At 47.7% G+C, this 12,774-nt stretch overlaps 1 protein-coding gene across 1 annotated transcript in view; it reads left to right on the plus strand.

Annotated features, from left to right (window-relative positions):
* zzz3 (zinc finger, ZZ-type containing 3) overlaps window positions 1-12,774 on the plus strand; it is a 73,536-nt gene that overhangs the window by 14,173 nt on the left and 46,589 nt on the right. The window contains exon 2 of the mRNA XM_065013830.1: window positions 9,471-11,297. Within this exon, the coding sequence (XP_064869902.1) occupies window positions 9,535-11,297 (1,763 nt within the window). The 5' untranslated portion in view covers window positions 9,471-9,534. The remainder of the gene's footprint in view (window positions 1-9,470; window positions 11,298-12,774) is intronic.

Raw genomic sequence — 12,774 nt, forward strand, 5'->3', positions numbered from 1 at the left:
TATTGGTTACATACACATGGTTAGCAGATGTTAATGGTCACATACACATGGTTAGCAGATGTTATTGGTCACATACACATGGGTAGCAGATGTTATTGGTCACATACACATGGTTGGCAGATGTTATTGGTCACATGGTTAGCAGATGTTATTGGTCACATACACATGGTTAGCAGATGGTAATGGTCACATACACATGGTTTGCGCCTTCTTCATCACACTGTCTGTGTGGGTGGACTAATTCAGTTTGTCGTTGATGTGTACGCCGAGGAACTTAACTTTCCACCTTCTCCACTACTGTCCTGTTTCCTGAAGTCCACAATCATCAAATCAAATCAAATTTATTTATATAGCCCTTCGTACATCAGCTGATATCTCAAAGTGCTGTACAGAAACCCAGCCTAAAACCCCAAACAGCAAACAATGCAGGTGTAAAAGCACGGTGGCTAGGAAAAACTCCCTAGAAAGGCCAAAACCTAGGAAGAAACCTAGAGAGGAACCAGGCTATGTGGGGTGGCCAGTCCTCTTCTGGCTGTGCCGGGTAGAGATTATAACAGAACATGACCAAGATGTTCAAATGTTCATAAATGACCAGCATGGTCGAATAATAATAAGGCAGAACAATCATCTCCTTTGTTTTGTTGACGTTGAGTGTGAGGTTATTTTCCTGACACCACACTCCGAGGGCCCTCACCTCCTCCCTGTAGGCCGTCTCGTCGTTGTTGGTAATCAAGCATCTCACTGTAGTGTCGTCTGCGAACTTGATGATTTGAGTTGGAGGCGTGCTTGGCCACGCAATCGTGGGTGAACAGGGAGTACAGGAGAGGGCTGAGAACGCACCCTTGTGGGGCCCCAGTGTTGAGGATCAGCGGGGTGGAGATGTTGTTTCCTACCTTCACCACCTGGGGGCGGCCCATCAGGAAGTCCAGGACCCAGTTGCTCAGGGTGGGGTTCAGAACCAGGGCCTCGAGCTTAATGATGAGCTTGGGGGGGTACTATGGTGTTGAATGCTGAGCTGTAGTCAATGAACAGCATTCTTACATAGGTATTCCTCTTGTCCAGATGGGGTCGGGCAGTGTGATGGCGATTGCATCGTCTGTGGATCTATTGGGGCGGTAAGCAAATTGGAGTGGGTCTAGGGTGTCAGGTAGGGTGGAGGTGATATGGTCCTTGACTAGTCTCTCAAAGCACTTCATGATGACGGAAGTGAGTGCTACGGGGCGGTAGTCGTTTAGTTCAGTTACAGCCCACCAGTTACAGCCCACCAGTTACAACCACCCAATTACAGCCCACCAATTAGCCCACCAGTTACAACCACCCAATTACAGCCCACCAGTTACAGACCACCAATTAGCCCACCAGTTACAACCACCCAATTACAGCCCACCAGTTCCAGCCCACCAGTTCCAGCCCACCAGTTCCAGCCCACCAGTTCCAGCCCACCAGTTCCAGCCCACCAGTTACAGCCCACCAGTTACAACCACCCAGTTACAGCCCACCAATTAGCCCACCAGTTACAACCACCCAATTACAGCCCACCAGTTCCAGCCCACCAGTTCCAGCCCACCAGTTCCAGCCCACCAGTTCCAGCCCACCAGTTCCAGCCCACCAGTTACAGCCCACCAGTTACAACCACCCAATTACAGCCCACCAATTAGCCCACCAGTTACAACCACCCAATTACAGCCCACCAGTTACAGCCCACCAGTTACAGCCCACCAATTAGCCCACCAGTTCCAGCCCACCAGTTCCAGCCCACCAGTTACAGCCCACCAATTAGCCCACCAATTATCCCACCAATTAGCCCTTTCACCACCGTCTCAGATCAGTTTTTACACTCTGGTATCTCTGATAAGATCTGCAATCAGAAGGTCGGACAAACATCCGTTTTGTTTTAGAAAAGTAAGGGGGGAAAAAAACATCCTCCTTGGTCAGGAGCAAGTGGCCGTAGTTAGAGATCCCTTGATACCAGTCTACATCTCCCTGTCAAACACAGCCTTATATTTGTCTCGTCCTAGTTCTGGGGACTCACAGGGGTGCACATTTGAGTGTTTGCCCTAGCATTGCACACCAGATTACACCAATCTGTTAATTATTGTCTAGGCAAACAAAGTTACACTGAACAAAAAATATAAACGCAACATAACAAGTGTTGGTCTCGTGTTACATGAGCTGAAATAAAAGATCCCAGAAATGTTACAGACAAAAAAGATGATTTTTCTCAATTCTGTGCACAAATTTGTTTACATCCCTGTTAGTGAGCATTTCTCTGCCAAGATATGCCACACCTGTAAGGAGGATGGATTATCAAGAAGCTGATTAAACAGCATGATCATTACACAGGTGCACCTTGTGCTGGGGACCATAAAAGGCCATTCTAAAATGTGCAGTTTTGTCACACAACACCATAGATGTCTCCAGTTTTAAGGAAGTGTTCAGTTGGCATGCTGACTGCAGGAATGTCCACCAGAGGGCACAATGAGGCCCTATTGCCAGACAATTGAATGTTAGTTTATCTACCATAAGCCGCCTCCATCGTCGTTTTAAACCGGCCTCACATCCACAGACTACATGTAACCAGTCCAGGACCTCCACTTCCTGCTTCTTCACCTGCGGGAGCATCTGAGAACAGCCACCCAGACAGCTGATGAAACTGTGGGATGGTCTGAGACCAGCCACCCAGACAGCTGATGAAACTGTGGGATGGTCTGAGACCAGCCACCAGGACAGCTGATGAAACTGTGGGATGGTCTGAGACCAGCCACCAGGACAGCTGATGAAACTGTGGGATGGTCTGAGACCAGCCACCAGGACAGCTGATGAAACTGGGATGGTCTGAGAACAGCCACCAGGACAGCTGATGAAACTGTGGGATGGTCTGAGACCAGCCACCAGGACAGCTGATGAAACTGTGGGATGGTCTGAGACCAGCCACCAGGACAGCTGATGAAACTGGGATGGTCTGAGACCAGCCACCAGGACAGCTGATGAAACTGTGGGATGGTTTGAGACCAGCCTCCCAGACAGCTGATGAAACTGTGGGATGGTCTGAGACCAGCCTCCCAGACAGCTGATGAAACTGTGGGATGGTCTGAGACCAGCCTCCCAGAGAGCTGATGAAACTGTGGGATCGTCTGAGACCAGCCTCCCAGACAGCTGATGAAACTGTGGGATGGTCTGAGACCAGCCACCCAGACAGCTGATGAAACTGTGGGATCCTCTGAGACCAGCCACCCAGACAGCTGATGAAACTGTGGGATGGTCTGACACCAGCCACCCAGACAGCTGATGAAACTGTGGGATCCTCTGACACCAGCCACCCAGACAGCTGATGAAACTGTGGGATCCTCTGAGACCAGCCACCCAGACAGCTGATGAAACTGGGATGGTCTGAGACCAGCCACCAGGACAGCTGATGAAACTGTTGGTTTGCACAACCTAAATAATTTCTGCATAAAACTTCTCGGGGAAACTCATCTGCATCTGTGTTGTCCTCACCAAGGTCTTGACCTGACTGCAGTTCTGTGTCGAAGCTGCCTTCGATGGACGCTGGCACGCTGCAGAAGGGTGCTTTTCACAGATGAATCCTGGTTTCAACTGTACCTTCGATGGACGCTGGCACGCTGCAGAAGGGTGCTTTTCACAGATGAATCCTGGTTTCAACTGTACCTTCGATGGACGCTGGCACGCTGCAGAAGGGTGCTTTTCACAGATGAATCCTGGTTTCAACTGTACCTTCGATGGACGCTGGCACGGTGCAGAAGGGTGCTTTTCACGGAGGAATCCTGGTTTCAACTGTACCTTCGATGGACGCTGGCACGCTGCAGAAGGGTGCTTTTCACAGATGAATCCTGGTTTCAACTGTACCTTCGATGGATGCTGGCACGCTGCAGAAGGGTGCTTTTCACGGAGGAATCCTGGTTTCAACTGTACCTTCGATGGACGCTGGCACGCTGCAGAAGGGTGCTTTTCACAGATGAATCCTGGTTTCAACTGTACCGGGCAGAAGGCGTCTTGTGGATTAGCAGTTTGCTGACGTCAACGTGGTGAACAGAGTGCCCCATGGTGGGGTTATGGTATTGCATTTTATTGATGACAATTTGAATGCACAGAGATCCTGAGGCCCATCGCTGTGCCATTCATCCACCGCCATCACCTCATGTTTCAGCATGATAATACACGGCCCCATGTCACAAGGATCTGGACACAATTCCTGGAAGCTGAACATGTCCCAGTTCTTCCATGGCCTGCATACTCAGACATGTCACCCATTGAGCATGTTTGGGATGCTCTGGCTCGACGTGGACGACAGCGTGTTCCAGTTCCCGTCAATATCCAGCAACTTCACACAGCCAATGAAGAGGAGTGGGACAACATTCCACAATCAACAGGACAACATTCCACAGGCCATAATTATAAGCCAAACCTGATCAACTACGGAGCTTCGAAAAGTATTCAGACCCCTTGACTTTTTCACATTTTTTACAGCCTTATTTTTAAATTAATGACAAAAGTGAAAACACGTTTTTAGAAATGTTTACAAAAAAATAAAATAAACTTAAATACCTTATTTACATAAGTATTCAAACCCTTTGCTATGAGACTCGAAATTGAGCTCAGGTGCATCCTGTTTCCGTTGATCATTCCTGAGATGTTACTACAACTTGATTGGAGTCCACCTGTGGTAAATTCAATTGATTGGACATGATTTGGAAAGGCACACACCTGTCTATATAAGGTCCCACAGTTGACAGTGACTGTCAGAGCAAAAACCAAGCCATGAGGTCGAAGGAATTGTCCGTAGAGCTCCCAGACAGGATTGTGTCGAGGCACAGATCTGGGAAAAGGTACCAACAAATGTCTGCAGCATTGAAGGTCCCCAAGAGCACAGTGGCCTCCATCATCCTTAAATGGAAGAAGTTTGGATCCACCAAGACTCTTCCTAGAGCTGGCTGTCCGGCCAACCTGAACAATCGGGTGAAGAAGGGCCTTGGTCAGGGAGGTGACCAATAACCCAATGTTCACTCTGATAAAGCTCCAGGGGTCCCTCTGTGGAGAAAAGAGAACATTCCAGAAGCCACTCCTCAGTAAAAAGCACATGACAGCCTTCTGGAAGGTTCTCCCATCTCTGCAGCACTCCACCAATCAGGCCTTTGTGGTAGAGTGGCCAGATGGAAGCCACTCCTCAGTAAAAGGAACATGACAGCCTGCTTGGAGTTTGCCAGAAGGCACCTAAAGGACAAGATTCTCTGGTCTGATAATACTGAGATCGAACTCTTTGGCCTAAATGCCAAGTGTCACGTCTGGTGGTGGATGCTGTGGGGATGTTTTTCAGGGACTGGGAGACTAGTCAGGATTGAGGGAAAGATGAACGGAGTAAAGTACAGAGAGATTAGTGCTGAAAACCTGCTCAGGACCTCAGACTGGGGCGAAGGTTCACCTTTCAACAGGACAACAACCCTAAACATACAGCCAAGATGACACAGGAGTGGCTTCGTGACAAGTCTTTGAATGTCCTTGAGTGGCCCAGCCAGACCCAGCACTTGAGCCTGATCGAACATCCCTGGAGAGACCTTAAAATAGCTGTTCAGCGACTCCCCATCCAACCTGACAAAGGATCTGCAGAGAAGAATGGGAGAAACTCCTCAAATACACGTGTTCCAAGCTTGTAACGTCATACCCAAGAAGACATGAGGCTGTAATCCCTGCCAAAAGTGCTTCAACAAAGTACTGGGTAAAGGGTCTGAATACTTATGTGATAGTTGAGTTTTATCTTAACAACTTTGTAAAAATGAACAAAACTGTTTTTTTCTTTGTCATGGGGTACTGTGTGTAGATTGATGAGGGGGAAAACATATTTGTAAGTAAATGTGGACGACATCAAGGGGTGTAAATACTTCCTGCACTGTATGTGTGAAGGAGATGTGTCGCGCTGCACGAGGCAAATGGTGGTCACACCAGATACTGACTGGTTCTGATCCACACCAGATACTGACTGGTTCTGATCCACACCAGATACTGACTGGTTCTGATCCACACCAGATACTGACTGGTTCTGATCCACACCAGATACTGACTGGTTCTGATCCACACCAGATACTGACTGGTTCTGATCCACACCAGATACTGACTGGTTCTGATCCACACCAGATACTGACTGGTTTTGATCCACACCAGATACTGACTGGTTCTGATCCACACCAGATACTGACTGGTTCTGATCCACACCAGATACTGACTGGTTTTGATCCACACCAGATACTGACTGGTTTTGATCCACACCAGATACTGACTGGTTTTGATCCACACCAGATACTGACTGGTTCTGATCCACACCAGATACTGACTGGTTCTGATCCACACCAGATACTGACTGGTTTTGATCCACACCAGATACTGACTGGTTCTGATCCACACCAGATACTGACTGGTTCTGATCCACACCAGATACTGACTGGTTCTGATCCACACCAGATACTGACTGGTTCTGATCCACACCAGATACTGACTGGTTTTGATCCACACCAGATACTGACTGGTTTTGATCCACACCAGATACTGACTGGTTTTGATCCACACCAGATACGGACTGGTTCTGATCCACACCAGATACTGACTGGTTCTGATCCACACCAGATACTGACTGGTTTTGATCCACACCAGATACTGACTGGTTCTGATCCACACCAGATACTGACTGGTTCTGATCCACACCAGATACTGACTGGTTCTGATCCACACCAGATACTGACTGGTTCTGATCCACACCAGATACTGACTGGTTTTCCCTACCCACGTCCCTACCTCTTTTCTTCAGGTATCTTTTCTTCAGGTATCTTTTCTTCAGGTATCTTTTGAACAACATTTGCATATCTGTATTCTAGTCATGTGACATCCATATATTAGGGCTTAATTTATTTAAATTGACTGATTTTCATTAAATGAAATGTAACTCAGTAAAATCCTTGAAATTGTTGCTTGTTGCGTTTTATATTTTTGTTCAGTGTAAATTATAATCTGTAACACTGCCTCAAGGGAGGATTTAGTGTAAATTATAATCTAACACTGCCTCAAGGGAGGATTTAGTGTAAATTATCATCTAACACTGCCTCAAGGGAGGATTTAGTGTAAATTATAATCTAACACTGCCTCAAGGGAGGATTTAGTGTAAATTATCATCTAACACTGCCTCAAGGGAGGATTTAGTGTAAATTATAATCTAACACTGCCTCAAGGGAGGATTTAGTGTAAATTATAATCTAACACTGCCTCAAGGGAGGATTTAGTGTAAATTATCATCTAACACTGCCTCAAGGGAGGATTTAGTGTAAATTATAATCTGTAACACTGCCTCAAGGGAGGATTTAGTGTAAATTATAATCTAACACTGCCTCAAGGGAGGATTTAGTGTAAATTATAATCTAACACTGCCTCAAGGGAGGATTTAGTGTAAATTATCATCTAACACTGCCTCAAAATGATTCTCAGTGGTTTAGATGGTTCAATGATTCTCTGTGGTTTAAATGGTTCAATGATTCTCAGTGGTTTAGATGGTTCAATGATTCTCAGTGGTTTAGATGGTTCAATGATTCTCAGTGGTTTAGATGGTTCAATGATTCTCTGTGGTTTAAATGGTTCAATGATTCTCAGTGGTTTAGATGGTTCAATGATTCTCTGTGGTTTAGATGGTTCAATGATTCTCTGTGGTTTAAATGGTTCAATGATTCTCTGTGGTTTAAATGGTTCAATGATTCTCTGTGGTTTAAATGGTTCAATGATTCTCTGTGGTTTAAATGGTTCAATGATTCTCTGTGGTTTAGATGGTACAATGATTCTCTGTGGTTTAAATGGTTCAATGATTCTCAGCATTGCTTGTTTTGTCACAAACTGAAATTAGGCGAACTATTAGAATTTCTATATAAAATGTGTATGTATATATTTTGCACTTTTAAATGCCTATGTAATTCTATGGTTTTCTCTTTGAAATTGTTAATATTTTTATTCAGGGTACTATGCGAATCCCAGGTCTTGACCAGAGATTAGGGTTGTCCCAAATACCACCCTATTCCCTACATAGTGCACTACTTTAGACCAGAGCCCTATGGAACCCTATTCCCTACATAGTGCACTACTTTAGACCAGAGTCCTATGGGGCCCTATTCCCTACATAGTGCACTACTTTAGACCAGAGTCCTATGGGGCCCTATTCCCTACATAGTGCACTACTTTAGACCAGAGTCCTATGGGGCCCTATTCCCTACATAGTGCACTACTTTAGACCAGAGCCCTATGGAACCCTATTCCCTACATAGTGCACTACTTTAGACCAGAGTCCTATGGAACCCTATTCCCTACATAGTGCACTACTTTAGACCAGACACCTATGGAACCCTATTCCCTACATAGTGCACTACTTTAGACCAGACACCTATGGAACCCTATTCCCTACATAGTGCACTACTTTAGACCAGACACCTATGGAACCCTATTCCCTACATAGTGCACTACTTTAGACCAGAGCCCGATGGCCCTTTTTACAATTGTAAAAGATGGCCCTACATAGGGAATAGGGTGCCATTTGTGACGGAGACTTGTACTGCAGTCTCCTTCAATCCACAGACCGACACAGAACAACACAGCCGGAGCATCAAAGCCGGGCTGATGTTTTGAAAAGTCCAGCCGTTCTTTTTGATCCAGCACTAGATGAAAGATCCGGTCAGCCCGGCAGAATTTCCCAACACTCAGTCTGATTGGTTCATTAGCCTCATTGTCGACATAGAAGCAGGATTTCCCTACAAGAGGTGTTGTGTGTTTTGCTTATGAAGATGCTAGTCTCTTAAGTCAGTTTCCTGTACGACTTAAGCTCAGGTGAATAATGTGAAGCCTTATGTATCCCTTATGAAGCCTAATGTAGCCTTTATGAAGCTTAATGTATCCCTTATGAAGCCTAATGTATCCCTTATGAAGCCTAATGTAGTCTTTATGAAGCCTTATGTATCCCTTATGAAGCCTAATGTATCCCTTATGAAGCCTAATGTATCCCTTATGAAGCCTAATGTATCTCTTATGAAGCCTAATGTATCCCTTATGAAGCCTAATGTAGCCTTTATGAAGCCTTATGTATCCCTTATGAAGCCTAATGTATCCCTTATGAAGCCTAATGTATCCATTATGAAGCCTAATGTAGCCTTTATGAAGCCTAATGTATCCCTTATGAAGCCTTATGTATCCCTTATGAAGCCTAATGTATCCCTTATGAAGCCTAATGTATCCCTTATGAAGCCTAATGTATCCCTTATGAAGCCTTATGTATCCCTTATGAAGCCTAATGTAGCCTTTATGAAGCCTAATGTATCCCTTATGAAGCCTAATGTATCCCTTATGAAGCCTAATGTATCCCTTATGAAGCCTTTATGAAGCCAAATGTATCCTCGCTTTACAAAGCCTTATAACCCCTCTGTCTCCTCCAGGTACCCCATTCTGCAGCAGGTGACTGAGCAGCACAATGAGACGTCAGTAGTCCCCCTCCGTAGCATGGCCACGTCACGTTCCTCACGCGTCACAAGGTCATCGGTCGGGCTCAATGGATTGGACGAGAACTTCTGTGGCCGAACCCTCAGGAACCGCAGTATCGCCCAGCCGGAGGAGGTTCAGGGGTCACCGCTCCCCAGCAGCAGGGCTCCTCGCTCCCCCAAGAAGAGACAGGACGCCCAGGCTGGGAGCTCAGAGAAGCCTGGGGGTCACCAGGGAAAGGTAACCCACCACAAGGCCTCCTCAGTGGACAGGGAGACATGGCCGAGCCCCAGGAAGAGGGGACTGTCCTGCTCAGAGAGAGAGAGTGATGGGTGTGGGGGTTTGGACCAGGCTGAGAACTGTGAGGGGAGGGGGAAGGAGACGTCGGGGGCTGGTGGGAGAGATGCTTCTCTGCTCCTCAAAAGGGCCAAACGGTGTTCCCGTCACGGGGAGTCGCAGGTCCCCGAGGACGACCCCTCTTCTGCACCCGCCAAACCTGACATCCCCCCATCCTCCTGCATCCCCCCATCCTCCTGCACCCCCCCATCCTCCTGCACCCCCCCAGCGACTGTCAAGGAGAACAGGGAAGAGGGTGACCCGCTCAACCTAATCTGCACCGCACCCTCTTCCTCTTCTCCACAGAACGTCAACAAAGAGGAAGGTGAGGAGGAGGAGGAGGAGGAGGACAGCGGCGGCCATATTGAGAGCGACGGCCATGCTCAGCAGCCCCTGAACTCCATTTCCCATAATTCCTCTGTTCCGCCCCAGAACTCGAACTCCCATAAATCCTCTACTGGGCTGGGACAGACCAGCAGTAGCTTTGACGCTCAGACAATCCCCCCGGGTGCCAGCACTGCCGTTAACACCAGCTGCCCAGGTCCCAGTCTCACACTGCTGAACGGCAGCCAGATGGGGGCGCCCTGCCCCTCGCCCCCAGACCCCATAGTGCCTTGTAGAAACTGTGATCCTGTGCAGGAGGAGGAGGTTAGGGACTCTGGGGAGTATTCTGCTCCTCCTCTGGCCTCCTTTGAAGAGGACTCCTCCACCCCACATCTGTCAGTCAGGGAGGAGGAAGTGGAGTTGGATGTAGTGGGGGACTCGGTGTGTCAGGAGGAGGAAGTGACAGCGACCGAGGAGGAGGAGGAAGAGGAGGAGGAGGAGAGTACCAACGGGAGAAGTAATGGTTGGCCACTGGTGCAGGATGCTGTTGCCATCAGTATCATCAACGTAAACCACAACATCCCAAACAACAACATCAACAACTCAGGAGAATCCACCATGCCTTTGCTAGCCCCCCAGACCCCCTCAGAGACCCCTTCTGTTTCCGGCACTTCGCCCCCGTCTTTCACCCAACCCCACGAACACCAATACACCCTGAGGACTTCGCCCCGGAGAGCTGGGGCCCCCTCGTCCCCCAAACCCTGCTCCCCTCCCAGAGACCCTCTTCGGGACAACGGCCCTCTGAGAGAGGGGGCCTGTCGGAGGCTGGATCTGGCTACTTCTACCCCTTCTTCAGGTCCCTCCAGCAGCCAGGCCAGAGGAGGGTCTCTCCCATCTCTTCTGTCGGTTCCCATGGAGCAGGGAGCCGGTGGGGACGACAGGGTAGTAGGGGACGGTCGGGACTACGGGGAGCTCCGAGAAGGGGTCCGGGCAGCCAGTAAGGAGGTTCCGGTAGGAGGAAGCCAGCAGCAGCAGGAGGAGGAGGAGAAGCAGGTGGAGGACGAAGAGGAACCAGATGTGTATTACTTTGAGTCGGACCACCTGGTGCTCAAACACAACAAAGAGTGCGTAGTGGGAGTTCCTGGGATTATATCTAGATTATTGTCCTGTCAATTGACAAGCTCAATTCCCGGAGGACCGAGTGTCTAAACGTTTTTGCTTCTCTTTTGTACTTGATTGATTAGTTAGGAACTCCCCTCACCTGGTTGTCTTCATTGATTAGTTAGGAACTCCCCTCACCTGGTTGTCTTCATTGATTAGTTAGGAACTCCCCTCACCTGGTTGTCTTCATTGATTAGTTAGGAACTCCCCTCAGCTGGTTGTCTTCATTGATTAGTTAGGAACTCCCCTCACCTGGTTGTCTAGGTCTTCATTGATTAGTTAGGAACTCCCCTCACCTGGTTGTCTTCATTGATTTAGTTAGGAACTCCCCTCACCTGGTTGTCTTCATTGATTAGTTAGGAACTCCCCTCACCTGGTTGTCTAGGTCTTCATTGATTAGTTAGGAACTCCCCTCACCTGGTTGTCTTCATTGATTAGTTAGGAACTCCCCTCACCTGGTTGTCTTCATTGATTAGTTAGGAACTCCCCTCACCTGGTTGTCTTCATTGATTAGTTAGGAACTCCCCTCAGCTGGTTGTCTTCATTGATTAGTTAGGAACTCCCCTCACCTGGTTGTCTAGGTCTTCATTGATTAGTTAGGAACTCCCCTCACCTGGTTGTCTTCATTGATTAGTTAGGAACTCCCCTCACCTGGTTGTCTTCATTGATTAGTTAGGAACTCCCCTCAGCTGGTTGTCTTAATTGATTAGTTAGGAACTCCCCTCACCTGGTTGTCTTCATTGATTAGTTAGGAACTCCCCTCACCTGGTTGTCTTCATTGATTAGTTAGGAACTCCCCTCACCTGGTTGTCTTCATTGATTAGTTAGGAACTCCCCTCACCTGGTTGTCTTCATTGATTTAGTTAGGAACTCCCCTCACCTGGTTGTCTTCATTGATTAGTTAGAAACTCCCCTCACCTGGTTGTCTTCATTGATTTAGTTAGGAACTCCCCTCACCTGCTTGTCTTCATTGATTAGTTAGGAACTCCCCTCACCTGGTTGTCTTCATTGATTAGTTAGGAACTCCCCTCACCTGGTTGTCTTCATTGATTAGTTAGGAACTCCCCTCACCTGGTTGTCTTCATTGATTAGTTAGGAACTCCCCTCACCTGGTTGTCTTCATTGATTAGTTAGGAACTCCCCTCACCTGGTTGTCTTCATTGATTAGTTAGGAACTCCCTCACCTGGTTGTCTTCATTGATTAGTTAGGAACTCCCCTCACCTGGTTGTCTTCATTGATTAGTTAGGAACTCCCCTCACCTGGTTGTCTTCATTGATTAGTTAGGAACTCCCCTCACCTGGTTGTCTTCATTGATTAGTTAGGAACTCCCCTCACCTGGTTGTCTTCATTGATTTAGTTAGGAACTCCCCTCACCTGGTTGACTAGGTCTTCATTGATTAGTTAGGAACTCCCCTCACCTGGTTGTCTAGGTCTTCATT

Source organism: Oncorhynchus nerka, linkage group LG9b (assembly GCF_034236695.1).
Source record: "Oncorhynchus nerka isolate Pitt River linkage group LG9b, Oner_Uvic_2.0, whole genome shotgun sequence".
Lineage (NCBI taxonomy): Eukaryota > Metazoa > Chordata > Actinopteri > Salmoniformes > Salmonidae > Oncorhynchus > Oncorhynchus nerka.